General features: G+C 41.2%; 1 protein-coding gene across 1 annotated transcript in view; it reads left to right on the forward strand.

Annotated features, from left to right (window-relative positions):
- Positions 1-18,395, forward strand: part of cpne3.L (copine III L homeolog) — a 38,199-nt gene extending 19,804 nt beyond the window's left edge. The window contains exons 6-16 of the mRNA NM_001095142.1: positions 660-743; positions 1,274-1,363; positions 4,095-4,193; positions 5,941-6,027; positions 7,215-7,274; positions 8,689-8,822; positions 11,634-11,688; positions 12,181-12,232; positions 13,227-13,360; positions 15,279-15,515; positions 18,181-18,395. Coding sequence (NP_001088611.1) covers positions 660-743; positions 1,274-1,363; positions 4,095-4,193; positions 5,941-6,027; positions 7,215-7,274; positions 8,689-8,822; positions 11,634-11,688; positions 12,181-12,232; positions 13,227-13,360; positions 15,279-15,515; positions 18,181-18,291 — 1,143 coding nt within the window. The 3' untranslated portion in view covers positions 18,292-18,395. The remainder of the gene's footprint in view (positions 1-659; positions 744-1,273; positions 1,364-4,094; positions 4,194-5,940; positions 6,028-7,214; positions 7,275-8,688; positions 8,823-11,633; positions 11,689-12,180; positions 12,233-13,226; positions 13,361-15,278; positions 15,516-18,180) is intronic.
- The last annotated feature ends 1,182 nt before the right edge of the window (positions 18,396-19,577 follow it).

Below are 19,577 nucleotides of genomic sequence, written 5' to 3' on the forward strand. Positions count from 1 at the left end.
GGAGAGGTGCCGACCCCTCCAGCCAGCACTAGGCAACCACCATCAGGAGAGACCTAGGGGAAATAAGGAATCTTTTTTGCTGCCTAGGCATTGATATACCCTCAGCAGGGCAGTTTTGACAGACTATCCTGCAGTTTTATACTTATCGGTTCAGTCCCCCTTCTGGTCACATATTTTGTTTGGGGGCCCCCCAGCTCATATCAAGGTCATAGATATATGAAATCATTGTTGGATGTGTCACTCTCCTGTAGTTATAGGGATATCCATTATATTAATAATAATAATTAATAATTACTCGCCATCATATTTTACACTAAACGTTAAAGTCTAGTGTGTGTATGTAGCATTTACGTATATATATATATATATATATATATATATATATATACACATATATATATATATACACATATATAACATAATTTTCAAGAGAACCAGCACTCCCATATATAAAACAATTTTCTTTTATTTCTGTTGCATCAGTATCCAACGTTTTGGTCCCTGCTAGGACCTTTCTTTATATATGTGTATATACACATATATAACATATATATATGTTACCCACTACATGGAGAATCGGACGGCGCTATTTTATTGTATGCCTTTTGTACACTTGTGACTGTGAAATAATAACATTGGCTTTAATGTAAATCTTGCAGGACTTTTTTGGCAAGTCTGACCCTTACCTGGAGTTCCACAAGCAGCTGGATGGTGGGCGGTGGCAGATGGTTCATAGAACAGAAGTAAGGAGCATGGCCTGTCTTTCTGCATTTCCACCACTGACAGGGCAGTTCCTAGGTGTGATACAGAATATCACACCTTTGCACAGACATTGTGCTACAAAACCATCCACCTAAATAGATATTCTTAATAACTGGACGTATTATTTTTGATAATAAAGGCAACTGGAAGGGACACAGTAATCAGTAGTAATTGTTACTTCAATCACAGCAAGCTGTGTGTGTGTAGACAGCATCTTATAAGAAGCTACGTCCATTAGTCTGTCTGATTGGCTGCAAGATGTCAACATTATTGGATTCATACTGGAATGATGCCACCACAAATGACTTGCATATCCATGTGCAACCAACACTGACATGGGCAATTATAGAAATAACTTGTAGCCAGAACATTAGATCCCAATCCGAGTGCTCTACTGCAATATTTGTACGCTGGTCAGGCAAAATCAGTCAGACCATTAGGGCATGCATGCATTATCGCAAGTACTGAGTAATCTGTCTGATTATTCTTATGCACGTGTTTTATTTTTAAGGTGATTAAAAAAAATCTGAATCCTGTCTGGAGACCATTCACGATCCCCCTTCAATCTCTCTGCAATGGCGACTTGGAAAAGCCAATCCGGGTGAGTGCCAAGCATTTACTATACAGCTTCAGCTAAGGACAGAAATGTCTGCTGTGCAGAAGTATGTCTTCTTATCTTAACTAATAGCTTAATTGAACAAATTAACTACATTACCAGTAGATCTCCACCCCAAATATGTTTTTGCATGTAATTTTTCTCATTAACGTTATTTGTAAATTTGCAGCCAAAAGAAGGGTTTTTTATCCCTTTGTGTTCTCTGGTTTTAAATGTTGAAACAATGTAGCAGAGAACAGTTAGTAGCCAGAACCTGTAGTGCAAATAATATAAACCAGCAGAAACAGTAAATGTGATATGATGTCATATTAAAAAGTATATAAACGTGAGGCCAGTGCACAAGATATTGTGGCGCCCACAAAGAATTTTCTGTGAAAACAAACAATGTAGCACTTATTTACCCCCTCTCACACAAACAATCATTTAATCCACATGACCAGAAAGAAATTAAAAGGAATGTTGAGGTCTACTAAAAAGTGCATTCATTTTGATACATCAGACACAACTTTGCAGATGCAAGAACATGGCTGCAATTATGCTGTGAAAAAACATTACTTATTTGTTAAAAACATGGCAATTTGCATCCAAAAATTGTTCTTTGGACACTGCACGGCAAATGTAAACAACTCTTTTACTGTTCCCTCTGATTCCAATAACATGGATATCTGTATAATCTCTCTTTTATTCCTTTAAAATAATATGATGATGATAAGGAAAGCTAAGTAATGTTACATTTATATATTCAGTGGCATGCTTAATGGGGAGCGTCTATGTAAGTAGAACAATTTTTATGTTCCTTATTTCCAGTCTCTCAACGTTTTTCTTGGGATGCATCAAATCCAGCGTTTAGTTCATTATCCAAACAAAGGCATTGAGTTAATTTGGGGAAACACTTTAAAGGACAAGGAAAGTTAAACTAAAGAAGTAGCTAGAAATGTTGTACATTATTTTTTGGGCTTCTGTACCAGCCCAAGGCAACCACAGCCCTTTAGTAGTAAAGATCTGTGTCTCCAAAGATGCCCCAGTAGCTTAGGGACCCACTCACAATATACAGTAAACATATATTGTCATAATATAAGGCTGATTAGTAATTAATACAGATAATTACTTCATGGCAGCACAGAAACCAGTGCAACTAGCATCAGAATTTAATAATCAGCCCTGTAGCATCAGCTTGTATTTCAGGCCAACTTCATTTTCTGCTGGATAATTAGTGACGAGCCCTAAGCTTAGCTTCTCAACAGCTGCTCAGAGCCCACTGAGCATGTGAGTGTCACAGGCACTTTCCAAGATGGTGACCCCCTGTGACAAGTTTGAAGTCCTGGATCATTGCTGCTATTGACATGCTGAAACTTTAGGCTGGTGCAATAAGTTGGGTATATAAAACATGGCAGTTTTAGCCATATTCATTTTTAGGGTTTAGTTGTCTTCTTCTGTCCGCATCTGGAACTATTGTGTTGGCTCCTGCATGAATGCAGTCTGCAGATGTTGGTGAAGAAACACAAGACTTTGCATTTCACTCCAACACAATGGTTCTGAATGCGAACAGAAGAAGGCGGCTACTGCCCACTGAAATCAGCCTGCATATCTCAGCAGGCTGATTTCAGCCATGTGTAGCCCTAGCCTTAGGCTCTGGACATCTGAATGCAACAATTTATTCATGCTGTTGCTTATCTATCTGGCTCTGTATTGGGCCAAATCTTTCCTCTGAAACCATAAAATGGTGGATTTGATGTATCTCTACATTCTTCAGAATCTCGTTCATCATTACCAAAAACAATACCCTTTTGTTTTAATACTGCACATTCTGCTGATAGAAATTAGGGGTCTGTGAATTATGGGAAGTTAAAAGTCAGTCATGGCCTTGGGTAGAGACTTCATTGAGTCAAGCCCTCTTTAGTTTATATGCATAACACTCGCCCTGCAAACGTTCTAGGGGAAATCCAGGTCAGTAAGTATACATTCACCACCAATATAATCCCAGGTGGTTTCTAGTTGGACCCCCCATTATGGGCATAACACCCCTCGAGCCTAAGTGCATTTATTTCCATAGAGATGCAGAAGTACAGTTCCATAGCCATATCTCAGTAGCTCATAAACTGTTGGTAGTAGAAATGGATTAACTTATGAACAGAATCTCTCACAGAATTACCAGACCCCTCGCTTTAATGAAGTAGAAGGTCTAAATTAAAAGTATTTAAAGTATTTACCTGACTGTAATATTATGCAAAACAGTGTTTTGGTTTTTTTTTACTGGTATAAACACATTTCTTTTAATATATGATAATATATGAGTATATAAACAATGTTTTGAAAAAGCTGCAGTGTAGAGGCCAGTTAACACCATGCATGGGGATTGTGGATATAATCCATTACAGCTAATTGCCATAAACGTTGCATTTTCTGTAAAGCCAAACTAAGGCCACATAATTTACACCACCTCAGATTGTGCCCATTGAGCGCAATTGAACAACCTCAGGGGGGATTTCTGGGATGGTTAAAGATCTTTGGCACTTCTTTTAACTCCAGCCTCATACATTTTTCTTGAATTTGAATTGAATTTGTTTGAAGTTTTACTGTTCAGAGTGGCTTTGTGGATACATTCTCCATCTGTTTTCATACCTTTCAGAACACATTTAATGCATGGGAAAAATCTGCCATATACACACTGACTGTTCTTAATGCCTGGACTGATAAGGTATTCCCTGTATTTTAGGTTGAATGTTACGACTATGATAATGATGGGTCTCATGACCTCATTGGGATCTTTGACACAACCATGTCTAAACTCCAGCAAGCTTCTCGCTCCTCACCGGTAAGTGACCGCTCCTCTTTAGAGATCATCAAAATGATGTAATGGGGGCTAGTTATGAAAGTAATTTTCAGCATTTTCAGTCATTATTATGAATAGGTCGAATAGATTAAAGAAGACTGATTGTGAAGCACCAGGAATAAAAACCAAGGTCTGGGATTTGTGTGTTGAGGCAATTTCATTGGGAGGGTTGGAAGCAATGTAATTTGGCAAAGTATGTAGTGGGAGCAGTTGGCAGCAATGAGGTTTGGCTAGGTATAATAGGCATACCATATTAATATATTTTAGGATTGTATTGTAATGACCAAGTATGCCCAGCACATGGTCACATGGATTGATGTGACCCGAGGACAGGATCGGGCCTTGTAGTTCAGCACCTGGCACCTCAATGGTGTTCGATTGAGAGGTGAGCGCTCCAATTTTTTGACTTTCAGCAGGCCCGGACTGGCAATCTGTATGGCAAGTGCCAAAGGTGCTGCTGTAAGATTCCATAGACAGACACTATTTATTTGGTTGGAGGGGGGATGTTTGGGCCTCTCTGGGCTTAAAATACTGGGACCTATTTTGATTACCAATCTGATGCCCAGCCAGGTACCCGCGAGATGGGGGGCTGCAGTTTTTGCAATCCCTGGTATAGAAGCACTACCAGTATGGGAATTTTTATCTGGAATTCTTGGGACCAGGGGTTTTCCTTATAAGGAGTCTTTTCATTCTGTAAAGCACCATCCCTGAGATCTAATATGAACTGGTAAAGTTAAAATAAACCCACTAGGATAGTACCATCAATGTGAATTTATTCCAGCTTAGTTTCCATCTAATTCTAGGTATTAGGGGTGATTTATGAACCCGTGCAACAGTGCGCCCCTTAGTGAACTTACATAGCAATTGTGCCCCCCAGGTTGCTGCTCTCTGCACTGAGGAACAGATCAAAAATCTGGTGCTATACAGAGAGCAGCATCAGGGCCCCAATATGGGCTGTTCCTCCTGCCACTCGCTACTTTGCATCTCTGAGTGACACGTAAGTTAGGGGGTTGGCGGGGGGGAAGCCTATGTGCCAGCGCTGTATTAGTGACAAGCTATTTGTACAATGCACCAAGCAATGTGCTAAGTGCAATAAAATGACCAGACGTGGCCATTCTTTTGCACTTTGCACACTCTGTGTGACATTGTAAATAAGCCCTACTGTCGATCCCATAACTGTGCATGCCATTTTTTTTGTGCCTGTGGCTTGTTCCACAATATACAAAAGGTTTGTCCTGTAACATGCACACATGTTCCAAAGTGCTTGTGTATGTGTATATATATATATATATATATATATATATAGTGAAAAAGGATTGCGGCACTCACAGGGTTTTAGTGAAAAAACAAAAAAAATTTTTATTATTAAGCCTCAACGTTTCGACCCCCCACAGGGATCTTCGTCAGGAGCAAAAACAAACAAACATCCTGCACCCACAACTCCCCTCGGGCCGCAATCCTTTTTCACTGCTTATTTCCCATGTTGGCACCCAGGTATTAATTTTGAGTGCACCATTCCTTTGGTTATATATAAATATATCTATATATATATATATATATATCTATATACTAGACCTAGTTCCACTTTTTAGTTAAGGATTAGTGCAAAGGTTATTGGAAAGTATGAGGTAACTGATGGATTATTGTGGCTCTGACAATGGGGTATAAAGTGCTGCTGCACCATGCAGGGAGGGCATGTAATCATTACAGCACTCATTTATTTCTGCAGATGGAGTATGAGTGCATAAATGAGAAGAAAAAGAAAAAAAAGAAAAGCTACAAGAATTCCGGCATAGTGAGCGTGAAGCACTGTGAGGTTTGTACATTTATAGACAAATATCTGTATATATTACATTTTACATCTTTTGCCTTGAGCCGCCAGTTTTGTGTGCTGCCTCAGAGATCATCTGACAAGGAAATAATGCAGCAACAGGAAGAAGTGTTGGAGTACAAGACGCAGCTCTGCTTATTCATTGCCTGCCGTAACCTAGCATGTTTGTGTGCCTAAGGGCAGAGACACACAGTCAGTGTCGGGGAGATTAGTCACCCGGCTACAAATCTACTCTTCTTTGGGGTGACTTATCTCTGCCTTCCCGCCGGCTAGAATGTAAATCACCGGCGGGATGGCACTTGGAGCAATTTCGTTTTCCGAAGTTGCCCGAAGTTGTCTCACAAGGAAACTTCGGGAAACGAAGCACTCCGAGTGCCATCCTGCTGGCGATTTACATTCTAGCCGGTGGGAAGGCAGTTCGGGGAGATTAGTCGCCCCAAAGAAGAGGAGATTCTCCCCACATCTGACCGTGTGTCTCTGCACTTAAGCTTGTGTGTGAACCCAGAGGAAGGGAATGTTTCAATACAGAATTATCCAATGGCACATACTATTAGAAAATGACCGTGTGAATGCCACAATCATCCATATTACTATGGTGTGAGGAAAGCAGATATGAATATATGTCAATGTATTTAGTTTAATGCTGTCCAATTTTCCAGAGCAGTGGCCTGCTAATTGAATATACTGCACATTCAAGGGCCAAATACAGTAGAACCACAATTTTACATCCCAGGATTTTCACGTTTTACTTTTGTTTTTTTCACTGTCCCACACAAGCAAACTGTGTTTATCTTTTCCTAGAAATTACACTGTTTTTATTTCATCCCCTGGCGCAGGCCCGGACTGGCAATCTGTGGGTTCTGGCAAATGCCAGAGGGGCTGCTGTAAGATGCCATAGACACTATTTAGTGGGCTGGTGTGAGGCTGTTTGGGCCTCTGTGTGACCTGTTGGGGCTTCTGGGTACCTGAAATGTCAGGGCCTATTTTGATTCTCAGTCCAGACCTGCCCTGGAGGATGTAAAATTGGTATACAATTATGCTGTCAAACAGAACTAACTGAGCCTGCTAAACCAAGGGGCATAAAATCTTTGGAGGGTCACAGCCAGCCCTTGGGCCTTTTGTTGGACAGGCCTGAATAATCTGATCCATATTCTGCGTGCTTCTGCTTTTAGATCACAAAGGAATACTCTTTTCTTGACTACATCATGGGAGGGTGTCAGATGAACTTTGTTGTAAGTATGTCCTTATTTGCAATGTCTCTGTCCAGCCTTGCTTGAATGATGCAAAAATAAAATTAAAACCATGCTTAATATGCTTCATTGATTTGTGGTACACTATCACAGGAAGCCTGTGATAGCAAAACTGCTAAATACTGAATTAATGCCAATGTCCTTCAGTAGTAATAGGATTCTGCTAGGTGTAGATTATCAACAGCTGGTGGATTCCCTGTGCATACTTTTACATTATCAAAATGTCACTTTAGAGCTCAATACATAAAGGGGCAGATTTATCAAAGTGTGGGATTGGAACTCGCCGCAGAAAAACTCACTCACTTTCTATGGGATGTTTAAAAGCATATTTATCAAAAAGTAAACTCCATTGATAAATACGATTCTAAAAATCCCATAGAATAGAATGAAAAAAGTGAGTGAGTTTTTCTGTGGTGAGTTCTAATCTCACCCTTTGATAAATCTCACCCAAGTTCTATTCATTCCTATGGGATTTTTTTGAAGCATATTTATCAATGGGTGAAAGTTAGAGCTGACCATAGGAATGAATAGGTCTTGGGTGAGTTTATGGGGTAGATTCACTAAAGGGCGAATTGTCGCCAGCAACCGCTTCACCATACCTTGCACAACTTCGTTCGTTTGTGCCTAGCGAAAATTCGCTAGTGATCTTGCATGGACGTCTTTATTATAAATGTTGGTGCAAATGCTTGAAGTTGCCACTTTTTCAAATACATGTCCAGGGAACCTCAATAAAGACAAGAGAGTTAATATAATGCCCTACACATGAGCCCACTGTAAAATGAATGTTCCATATGTTATGAAATAGCTGGAGAAAACCGGTTACCCAAAAAAAGTGTCAACCAATAAAAGTTAAAGTCACGACTTTTGCAGGCAATTCCGCTTCAAAAAAGGAAAAGTCGCCAGCGTTTTTGGAACTTTAATGCATTTTTGGCACACGGGATATGATGTAAGTGACAGAAGATTGAGGAAGATCTAGCTGCTTTTAAGCACTTTGCCTGGTCTGAGGTGGAGAAGTCAACTCTGGCGAAAGAGTTCAGTAAAATCCACACTTTAGTGAATTTGCAGAGTAACGATCGTTCGCCAGAGTGAAAAGTCGCCTGGCAATCGAGTACGAATGAACTCTAGCAAGCCCCGGTTCACTAGCGAATTGGCGCCTGCACCTGTTAGTGAATTTGCGATGTCCCTGCGGGTGTCAACGATGGTGAAAAGTCGCTAGCGTTGGCCACTTTGCACTTTAGTAAATCTTCCCCTAAATGTATTAATCTCTAAACATACATTTTAATAATTCTGACCTAAAGTGATGGCTTTTGCTGTGTGTAACTCATTTAGCCCATTTGCTTCACTTGTATGTAAGAGGAAAACTGAATCTTCAGTCATTTCATTCTGCATTTCACAGGTTGGAATTGACTTTACGGGATCAAATGGCGACCCCCGCTCTCCAGACTCTCTGCACTACATTAGCCCCAACGGCGTTAATGAATATCTCACAGCAATCTGGTCTGTTGGGTGTGTTATTCAGGACTATGATAGGTAAGTGAATATTAATGTGTAATGCTGGCACAGATAAATGTACAACCAGTTTGCCTTGTTTTTGTCCCACGATGCAAAAGAGAAAGCTGTGCTCCCTGCAAAATATTTTATAATTAAATTGTGGGGTTGCAATGAGAGTGCGACTGCAAAGCACATACAGACAACAAAATAGATCTTCTGCACTCACTCACACCCTTATACTAAAGGACAGTAAGGGGAAGGTAATAAAGTAGCTATACATTATTTATTTGTTTGTCTGAACATTTAATCTAACTTTAGCAAAACTGTAAAACATTTAGCAAGCCAATCTGCCAGTAGGAAAAAAAAGTTTGTGAGTGTTACAGTCTACACCATTATTTTAGCAATACGGCACCTTTTAGCAGTTCTTAAAAATGTGCTATTTATAGTTAAAATTCAAAGAGAAATAACTGTCCATTGGAACAGACAATTGTTTTATTTAAATGACATTTGTAGACCCACTCAATTATTCTAAAGGGGGCACAGACGCATGTATGCACTGAGCGCAGGTGAAATGCAACATGCTGTGTCCCACCTGCGTTTCCCGCTTACACGCATCTGTGTGAGTACAGCTCCTTTCTAAATAATTGACTGCGTCTACTCCTGCGCTCCCCTGCAGCAAAACTGAAGAAATCGCAACTCAGAGGAGCGCAGGCAAAAACTGCCATGTGTAAGACATTTTTTGCACAAACATTAATTCATGTTTTGCAATATATTTCCAGGGTCGGACTGGGGGGCCCGGGGCCCACCGGGACTACTGTCCAGGGCCCCCCCGACCCCCTCGACCCCCTACCGTGATGCGCACTGCACACCTTCGTGACAGCATGGCTCGACGCTCCTTCTTGAAAGACGCCGCTCAGAGCTCTGTATGTTGCTGCGCGCATGCGCAGATGGCGCAGCGCGGCGCCTAAAGAAATCTTTTTTTTTTTTAACAAAATGGTCGGGAGAGGGGTCTGGCCCGGCGGGGGCCCATTAAGGGTCGGGGCCCACCGGGTTTTTTCCCGGTTTCCCGCCGGGCCAGTCCGACACTGTATATTTCAGCTGGCCAACTAGGGTTTGCAGTTGAGATTTAGTAAGGTCCAGCACGACTATCCTGATTGGTCAGTGGTGCATAGATTCCTGGCATGGGCATCAGATTTGTCACAATTTTGTGTAAAATTAGGTAATTGACATTTTCAGGGGACAAGCCCCCGTTTGTCTGACAAAGCCTGTCCCCCAAAACGTTAATTGCATTTTGTCACAATCAGTGGCTGGAATAAATTGGTTAAATACAGTTAATGCATTTTTTTGTGTGTGCAGCTCCTTTGTCACAAAATTGCAACTAGGATTTTGCACCTTTCCTAAAGTCTTTTACCCACCTGAATGTGTAGGTGACGGGTCAACGTCAGGAATTGGGTGGATCAGGGCTAGGCCTATTGGATCAGGGAGAGCTGGCTACAATTGGAGCGAATGGGGGTTATGCCAGGTAAACAATGGGGAGTAAAAATGTACCAAATAATTTTACCGTGTCCAATTACATCAAATTAATTAAGGGTAGAACTAAACGAACAATTTTAGGTGGGAAACCTTCCGTTCGGAACGCACTGAGATGAATCACAGCTGTTATGTTGGATGCGCCGAATTTAAGGTAAGTAATAGGAATGTCGTACATACGATACGACTGTCGGATGAAGACGCAACATGCAGCGTTCCCATCGGACAGTTGTGTCATGTCTGGTGCACGCAGCGACAACGTCCGACCTTCCTATTACTTACCTTAGATTTGGCGCATCCGACGTGACACCTGCGATTCATCTCAGCAGGTCGGAATGGAAGGTATCGCAGCTAAAATTGTCCATGTAGTTCTACCCTAAGGGTTGGGCCAGTTCTACGCTCCATTCTAGCATTTTACAAACCGTTTTCATTGGGATAAATTTCTGCTGCTCGCTTTACCACAGTGTGGCATTTTCCCCCAAGAATCACACCTGCCTGAATCCCTTTTTGTAAAGGCATGCAAGCTGTAGTCAAGCTATTCTGGGCATTATGTGGATGGAATATGTGCAAGTACAGGGCTCCTTTGTATATTTGTGAATGGAAATTTTAAACCACTTTGCAAATGGCATTTTAACATGTGCAGAATGGGTGTGATTTTGTATGTAGGCTTAAGTGTGCCTAACACTTAATAGCAGGCATGGGAAGGTTGCTGTAAAGAAAAGGTTAATTTTATATGCTTACCTGAGGTAGAAAATTACAGTCAGCGAAGTCCCTGGCTTGATTGAAGGTCCCGGACGACAGCTGGGTAGAAAAGAAAGGTGATTGGTGGTTAGCGATCACGTGACCTAAAAGAAGGGGTATAAAAGCCGGTTCGCGGCTAGCTTACCTGTCAGTCGGCAAAGATCGGTGAAGGAGGAGCATCGTCAACATGCTGTCCAGATTTGCAGCCACCCGCCCACCCGGTTGTGTAATATATTGAGTATATGTTGTTAATAAAGCTTATAAAAAAAAAAAAACTATTGTCGCAGCTGGAGGAAAAATTTAATTTTGTTATATAAGTAGTTTCCTGGCCGGAAGAATCAAAAGGCAGAACTATTTGGGATAGGCTACCCAATGAAGGAATTGGGCTGGCTAGTTTATGTATTTTGAAATTACATGGTATGTTTAAAAATCTACTAATAAATTCTGCTGCGGCCATTCTCCAACTAAGGTATGGTGTTGTGTATTATTTGATATGTGTTATTTTCTGTATTATAGCATACCGTTCCCATGTATATTTGGCAGCTTTTAATGAATCTAATGTATCTTATTTGCATCTAGCGATAAAATGTTTCCTGCATTTGGTTTCGGAGCTCAGATTCCCCCCACAGGACAAGTAAGTAGCATTGGCCTATAATATATATTTCTTATTGGTGCCAAGTTAAGTTGTGTACAACTTTTATTACATTGACCCCTAGGAATGTGAAAGCCTAATGGCTATGGAACATTGTTAAACTTTATCCTTTATTTATACGTCACAAGCATGTCACATAGTGCTGACAGAGATTGTTCACCATTTACCCTGCCCTATGGAGCTCACAATCTAAGGTCCCATGACAAAACCAGATATTCCCCAACTCGCAGAATAGTCTCAATAAATTGCTGTAGTTGCTACGTATCATTTTAGTTATGTTAGTTTAGTTATATCAGCAATAAATGGCACATTTTATCTCTTCTCCTGTATTTCACAGCGTATCGTGCTCACACAATGTTACAGTATATATTTTCACAAGATTGCCTGATCTATTGTATTTTCCTTTGTGCAGACAACTGTATAATGAATACACCAAGAAATGTGTCTTTGTCTCACGTAAATGCTATTTTTCAGGTTTCACATCAGTTCCCAATCAATTTTAACCCTTCAAATCCTTTATGTTCGGGTAAGTGATGCAGCCAGATAAACAGAGAATTTGCAGTTACTAAGCGTATTCATTCAAATTTTATTTTTAAATTTTTAGGCTTTGACACCTAAAGAATATTTCTTGGTGCTAAATGGGCTGCTTTCAACTTGCTAAAGCATATGCTTAATAGCCTATTTATCATCTAGTGTACAAATATGAGCCCTACAGCACTAGTGGAGCTTGAATAGTAGCCCTGTTAGCCCAAAAGTATCTTAGAAGTGAGTATAATAAAACTTCTGATACAAACAGCTTTTTGACCAGTGCAGGATAATTATGATTAAAGGGGACCTGTCATTCAGACATAAAAATCTGTAACCAAAAAGTCCTTTTCAAATTAAACATGAAATCCAAATAATTTTTTTATTAAAGCGTTCATAGCTGTTGTAAGCTCATTTAGAAATCTCAGCTGTCAAATGAATATTGCCTGCCCCTCCTCTATGCCTTAGGCATAGTCAATTACTTTCACTTTCCATTCAGCACTTCCTAGATGTCACTGCTTTTACTGATTCTTTAACCCAGGTTCGGACTGGGGGGCCCGGGGCACACCGGTGCTGCTATCCCAGGGTCCGGCCAACCGTGTGCGTTTTTTAACGCAAATGCACGTTTTTGACACTCAGTTTTTGTTTTTTTTGCCGCGGCACAGAAGGGAGGTTGCGGCAGGATGGCAGAAGATTATCCAGGGAGCAGGTCTGGGCCGGCAGGGCCCACAAGAGCCGGCCCAGTCCGACTCTGCTTTAACCTGATAACCTTATCTAATTTGGTGTTAATGAGTGATGCCACCCAGTTGATGACATCCCTGATGGTTAATGGGACCTCATCATTCGTTTTGGCAGTTCCAGACATCTCTCCCTGTAATCTGAGATTTTTCTGTACTGCATTGGATAAATGGCCGTTTTATGCCATGTAGCATTGGGTGTCTGATAGTCTCTTTCAGTGCGGGGGGGTTTACATTTCTCGTTGCTTTCCTTTGCAGGAATCCAGGGAATAATTGATGCCTACAGAAATTGCCTTCCTCAGGTTACACTTTATGGGCCCACCAATTTCTCTCCAATAATCCATCACGTTGCTCAATTTGCATCGGCAGCCACACAACAAAAGACCGCTTCAGTACGTGCCTTGTGATAATCCTGCAACCACGTGGCCTTCTTTATCTTTCTTGCTTTTTTCTGCCTTTCCTTTCTTGATATTATTGTTAGTATTCCTGCAGTAACATTGGTCCTCATTGATACTTCCCCACCAGCATGCCCACTCTCATACTGTACTTCATGAAGGTGCCATCTTTCCTCTCTGTCCTTTTTCCACCATCTGTCTTCTTCTAATTTGTCCCCTTGCTGTGCTCTTCTGCCATCAGCATTCCTGAGAGCATCCCTATAAGGCCATTGGTTTCACTTACAGTTAGGAGCAAAGTTATTAATTTAGCATTTTATCTGCTAATTATGGCCAAGGGAAATCATTCCAGCAGAGGAAACTGTATTTTTTTTAAAGGGATACTTTCGTAGAAAAATAGTTTTTTTCAAAACACATCAGTTAATAGTGCTGCTCCAGCAGAATTCTGCACTGAAATCCGTTTATCTAAAGAGCAAACAGATTTTGTTATATTTAATTTTGAAATCTGACATGGGGTAGACATATTGTCAGTTTCCCAGCTGCCCCCAGTCATGTGACTTGTGCTCTGATAAACTTCAGTCACTCTTTACTGCTGTACTGCAAGATGGAGTGATATCCCCCCCCCCAGAAGCCTAACAACAGAACAATGGGAAGGTAACCAGATAGAAGCTCCATAACCCAAGATAACAACTGCCTGGTAGATCTAAGAACAGCACCCAGTAGTAAAATCCATGTCCTATTGCGACGCATTCAGTTACCAACAGCCTGCCAGAGAGCAGTTCCATCCTAAAGTGCTGCCTCTTTCTGAAAACGCATGACCAAGCAAAATGAGCTGAGATGGCTACCCTAGGCAACCTAGCCAGCCAGCTCGCCTCCCTCCTTCCCCTATAGATTGCTGACATGACACTTGTGTGCGCAAAAGTGCTGGTAGAGGAGTGCGGTCCAGTCAAGGGGTAGGCAGAAGAGGTAGCTGCTAGTGCAGGTCGGGATTTCCCAGACCCTTATCCGGCTTCCGCGTTGCTTTTATAGACCCGCGCTGACCCACCCTGCCGATGATGTCAAAAAAGGGGCTGGGAAAGCAGGCGCAGCGTCTATAAAAGACTAACCCAGAAGTCGGAAGCTGGCGAGAGTGCGAGCCCGCCCGACCTGCAGGTAAAATCGGGCAAGCCCACACATCAGTAGTAGCTGCCCAGCGCCCCCCAATCGTTGCGCCCTTATGCCTACCCCTAGTTCTGGCCCTGGCCTACACACCAATATTACAACAACAAAAAAATACACTTGCTGGTTCAGGAATAAAATTTTCTATTGTAGAATGAATTATTTGCAGTGTAAACAGTGTAATTTAGAAATGAATCAAAAAAAACAACACCATAAAAATAATGATAGCATCCCTTTAAGTATCAGCTTTCTGTGTCATAACCTGGATTTTAAGTTCTATTCAGACTGCTTCCCTTTTGGCAGTCGGGATATTTTAAAATATCACCAGAGGCATGTCTGGACTAGGAGTCAAAATAGGCCCTGGCATTCCAAGTACACAGAGGCCATAATAGTCCTCCACCAGCCCAATAAATACTGACTTTCTATGGGACCTTACAGCAGCCACTCTGGCATTTGCCAGAACCCACAGATTGCCAGTCCGGGCCTGCCCAGAGGTAGGATAATATGTAAATAGTGTGAGACATTTGCTGCCTCAAGTACAGCAGGTCTTGTGCAGAATTATTAAAATGCTATTAGTATCCCTTAAAACAATAATAATGTTTTGTCATTCACTATTTTGAAGCACAACATGTTACCACAAAATAGGGACACAGGAAAGTAAAGTATTGTCAGTCATTCTCCCCTCTAGAATGCACTTTTGTTTCCTTGTCTGTGCAAAGACAACTAATATGTTTGTTCTGTTGTTGTGCTTGTTCCACAGCAATACTTTGTGCTTCTGATCATCACTGACGGAGTCATAACAGATCTTGATCAGACCAGACAGGCCATTGTCAATGCAGCAAAGCTTCCCATGTCCATCATAATCATCGGTGTGGGGGCGGCCGACTTCAGCGCCATGGAATTTCTGGATAGTGACAATGGAGCGCTCAGATCTCCCACTGGGGAGGCAGCTATCAGAGACATTGTACAGTTTGTCCCTTTCAGACAGTTTGCACAGGTCAGTGGTGTTTGCTTTCTGGCCCTCGGATCTGCAGAGTGTTTTCTTTTTTCTCCTACGTTTGTGTTTAGGTGCAGTTGTTTTATAAATGTGCTGTTTTGATTTGGGAACCAGTAACATCAAAACATTTTTTTAAAAATTCATTAGTATACATAAAAAAAAACAAAACACCAAGATAAATTAAACTTTAAAATCGCAAAGTCTTTATTAAGAAATAACTTAACGAAACTCCGCTTGCGCTCCTCTTTAGAAAGCGTTCGGGCGATCCATCGTGCAGTGCTCGATTTCTCCTCCCTGCCTTCCTTATAGGAGATAGCCAGGGAGGAGAAATCGAACGCGCATGTTGGATCATCGACATGTTGCCTTTTCGGAAGAGAAGCTAAGTTCCCGTAAGTTATTTCTTAATAAAGGCTTTGCGATTTTAAAGTTGAAGTTGTCTTGGTGTTTTTTTTTTTTCAAGGTATACTAACATTTTTAAAAAAAAAAAAAAAAAAAATTTGATGTTACTGGTCCTTTAATTTGATGCTGCATGCAAAAGCTTTTCAGTCAAGTTGAAGTCTGACTCTATCCAAATCTTGGGCAGACCCACAAAAGTTTAAAGGGGTTGTTCACCTTTTAATGAATTTTTAGTATGATGTAGAGAGGGATATTCTGAGACAATATGTAATTGGTTTTCTTTTATTCTTATTTGTGTTTTTTTTAGTTATTTCACTTTTTATTCAGCAGCTCTTCAGTATTCAAGTTTAGCAATCTGGTTGCTAGGGTCCAAATTACCAATTAGCAATGAAAAGTAGCAATAACAATAAATGTGTAGCCTTACAGAGCATCTATTTTTTAGATGGGGTCGGTCACCCCCATTTGAAAGCTGGAAAGAATCACAAAAAAAGCAAATAATTAAAAATGATAAAAGATAAATAATGAAGGCCAATTAGAATTGACCATTCTATAACATAAAAAAAACCTGTTTGGTCTTTTGAGAAACGGATTTCAGTGCAGAATTCTGCTGGAGCAGCACTATTAACTGATGCGTTTTCCAATAACAGGATCCCTTTAAGAAAGCAAAAAGCACAAACACCTAAACATGGTTAGCAGTCTGGGGGGTGCTGCACAGTCAGTTTGGGAACCTTTACTTTAGGCATACAGTATACACTTCTGTTAAAGGAGAAGGAAAGTCGTTTACCACTTGGGGGTACCAAATGTTAGGCACCCCAAGTGATTGTATTTACTTACCTGAGTGAGCACCACGGATCGCTTCTCTTCTGGCTTCTTCTTTCTTCAAAATTTCCGGAGACGCATGCGCAGTAGAAAAAAAAAAAGCAGACTTTTTAGTTAAAGTTTGGCTTTTCACGCTAATGTACATGCACAGCCGCGAGAAGAAAGAAGAAGCCGGAAGTGAAACGCTCCGTGGTGCTCAATGGAATAACTCTGGGTCAGTGCAGTTTTCTGCTGATAGGAGCACCGGCCCGGGGTTTCAGGTAAGTCAATACAATCACTTGGGGGTGCCTAACATTTGGCACCCCCAAGTGTTAACAACTTTCCTTCTCCTTTAAAGGATAGAAACCTTTAAAATAAGTGAATGTAAAATTGATGAGAGTGCAATTCTAAGTGCTTTTGCAATTTACATTGATTATTATTTTCTTTTATAATTTTAAGATAGTAAGGGATACATGTACAGTTTATATGAATGAACCCTTGCTGGTCAGTTTCCCATCATTCTGTGAAGTTATCAGGAGAGAGAAAGAGGGCTGGTCTGATATTCTTCTGTTGTGAGAAAAGTTATCTGAGGTTTCTAATGTTTTTCCTAACCAGAAGAACATCAGAGCAGCCCTCTTTATTTCACCTGACAACTTTCTTGACAACTTGGTCATCAGAAAATGACCAGCAGGTGTCACTATTGTAACAAGATTCATTTATATTTACAGTACAGGTATCCCTTAATATCTTGGAATTAATAAAAAAAAATTGCAAAAGTGCTAAGAAAAGTACTTCGATTTTACATAAACTTATTTTAAGGGCACACGGGCAGCTATAATAAAAAATCGCCAGCGGGATGGCACTCGCGGCGTTTCGTTTTCCGAAGTTTCCTCGTGAGACAACTTTGTGCGACTTTGGAAAGCGAAGCGCAGCGAGTGCCATCCCGCTGGCGATCTTTCAATATAGCTGCCCGGAAGGCAATTCGTGGAGATTGTCCCCCCCATAGAAGAGGCGATTTGTCGCCGTGGCGACTAATCTCCCCAAACGTGCCCGTGTGCCCTTACCCTAAAGGTGTACTTATCCTTTAAGCACTTGGCACTGTTTGTTTATAGTTATGGGTTATTTGATTTTATCACCATTTTAATTTGGATCAGAGATAGATTAGTTAGGACTGATGTAATCAAGGGTACTGCAAGTTGGTGGGAAAATCACACACTTTTGCCTTGACCTGGTAGAACAGTGTAGAATAAAAAGCAGCCTGACCCTCCTCTGAGCTGTACGTTACAAGATATACTGACCTGCCGGTGACTGTGCAACATGGTTAAAAAAAGACCAGCACGTATGTGAAAATGAAGCACAGCATGGAATCCTTTCTAGATCTCTGTACAAAAGGTTCTAACTGTGCAGCACTTCTTTGCTTTCTCTCCTTTTGGGTTAAGCTGATAATTGTCTCTTTACTTGTTATCCGTAGGCTCCAAAAGAAGCCCTGGCTCAGAGCGTGTTGGCTGAAGTTCCCCAGCAGGTTGTTTCCTACTTCAGTACGTTCAAGCTTAAACCACCCAATGACCCTGCTGCAAAATAAAGGAACTTTCACAGGGCTAATCCTACCATGTAACTGTAATTCCATGTCCAACCTCTCTCTGTCTACACAACCACCAGGTTATAATAAAAACTTCACAAAGTAAATTCCACAGCTGAACTCTAATTCTGTGCTTGCTTTCTGTATATATCCACTGTATATAAATACTATATTCCTTTAAAAATACTTTCTCTTTGTTTTATTTCTGTAAAGTGACCTACATCCTAAACGTGTAGTTCTCCTCTACCCCCAAAATGAATATTTAAGCAACAGATAGTTTATATCAAATTAAGTGGCATACTAAAGAATCTTACCAAACTGCAATATATATTTAAGTAACTATTGTCCTTTTACATCTCTTGCTTTGAACCACCATTTTGTGATAGTCTGTGTGCTGCCTCAGAGATCACCTGACCAGAAATACTTCAACTCTAACTGTAACAGGAAGAAATGATGAAGCAAAAGACACAACTCTGTCTGTTAATTGGCTCATGTGACCTAACAAGTATGGTTTGCTGGTATGTTTGTGTGCACAGTGAATCCTAGGATCCCAGGGGACGGCCCTTAATTTTTTAAAATGGCAATTTTCTATTCATGATTACCCAATGGCACTTACTACTAAAAAAGTATATTATTATGAAAATGGTTTGTTTACATGAAGCAGGATTTTACATATGAGCTGTTTTATGCAATAATTTTTAGTATGATGTAGAGCAGGGCTCGCGAACCCCCCCCCCCCTTGTGTGGCCCCACATGGAAGTCTGCCTGTTGTGTCTGCTTACCATGTGTAAACTATAAAAGTTATCACTACAGAGATTAAGTGGCCCCTGCATTGTTTAAACCTCAAATTCACACTGTAATCCCCTGTATTGTTCACACCTGTGACACCTCTATTGTTCTCATCCCTAAAGCCCTGTACTGTTCACACCTGGGACCAGATTTAAAGTGTCCACATAGTTCACCTGTTCACACTCATACGAGGGGCACTAGCACTGTGTCACTGTATGTAGTTCATATTAGAGTGGTCCTAATTGTCTCCTACTCTGTTCTGCCCTATGCTCCCTGTGTGTCATACTCTGCCTGCCCTATGCTCCCTGTGTGTGTCATACTCTGCCTGCCCTATGCTCCCTGTGTGTGTCATACTCTGCCTGTCCTATGCTCCCTGTGTGTGCGCCATACTCTGCCTGCACTATGCTCCCTGTGTGTGCCATACTCTGCCTGCCCTATGCTCCCTGTGTGTGTCATACTCTGCCTGCCCTATGCTCCCTGTGTGTGCCATACTCTGCCCT

This window comes from Xenopus laevis, chromosome 6L (assembly GCF_017654675.1).
Source record: "Xenopus laevis strain J_2021 chromosome 6L, Xenopus_laevis_v10.1, whole genome shotgun sequence".
NCBI classification, from domain to species: Eukaryota; Metazoa; Chordata; class Amphibia; order Anura; family Pipidae; genus Xenopus; species Xenopus laevis.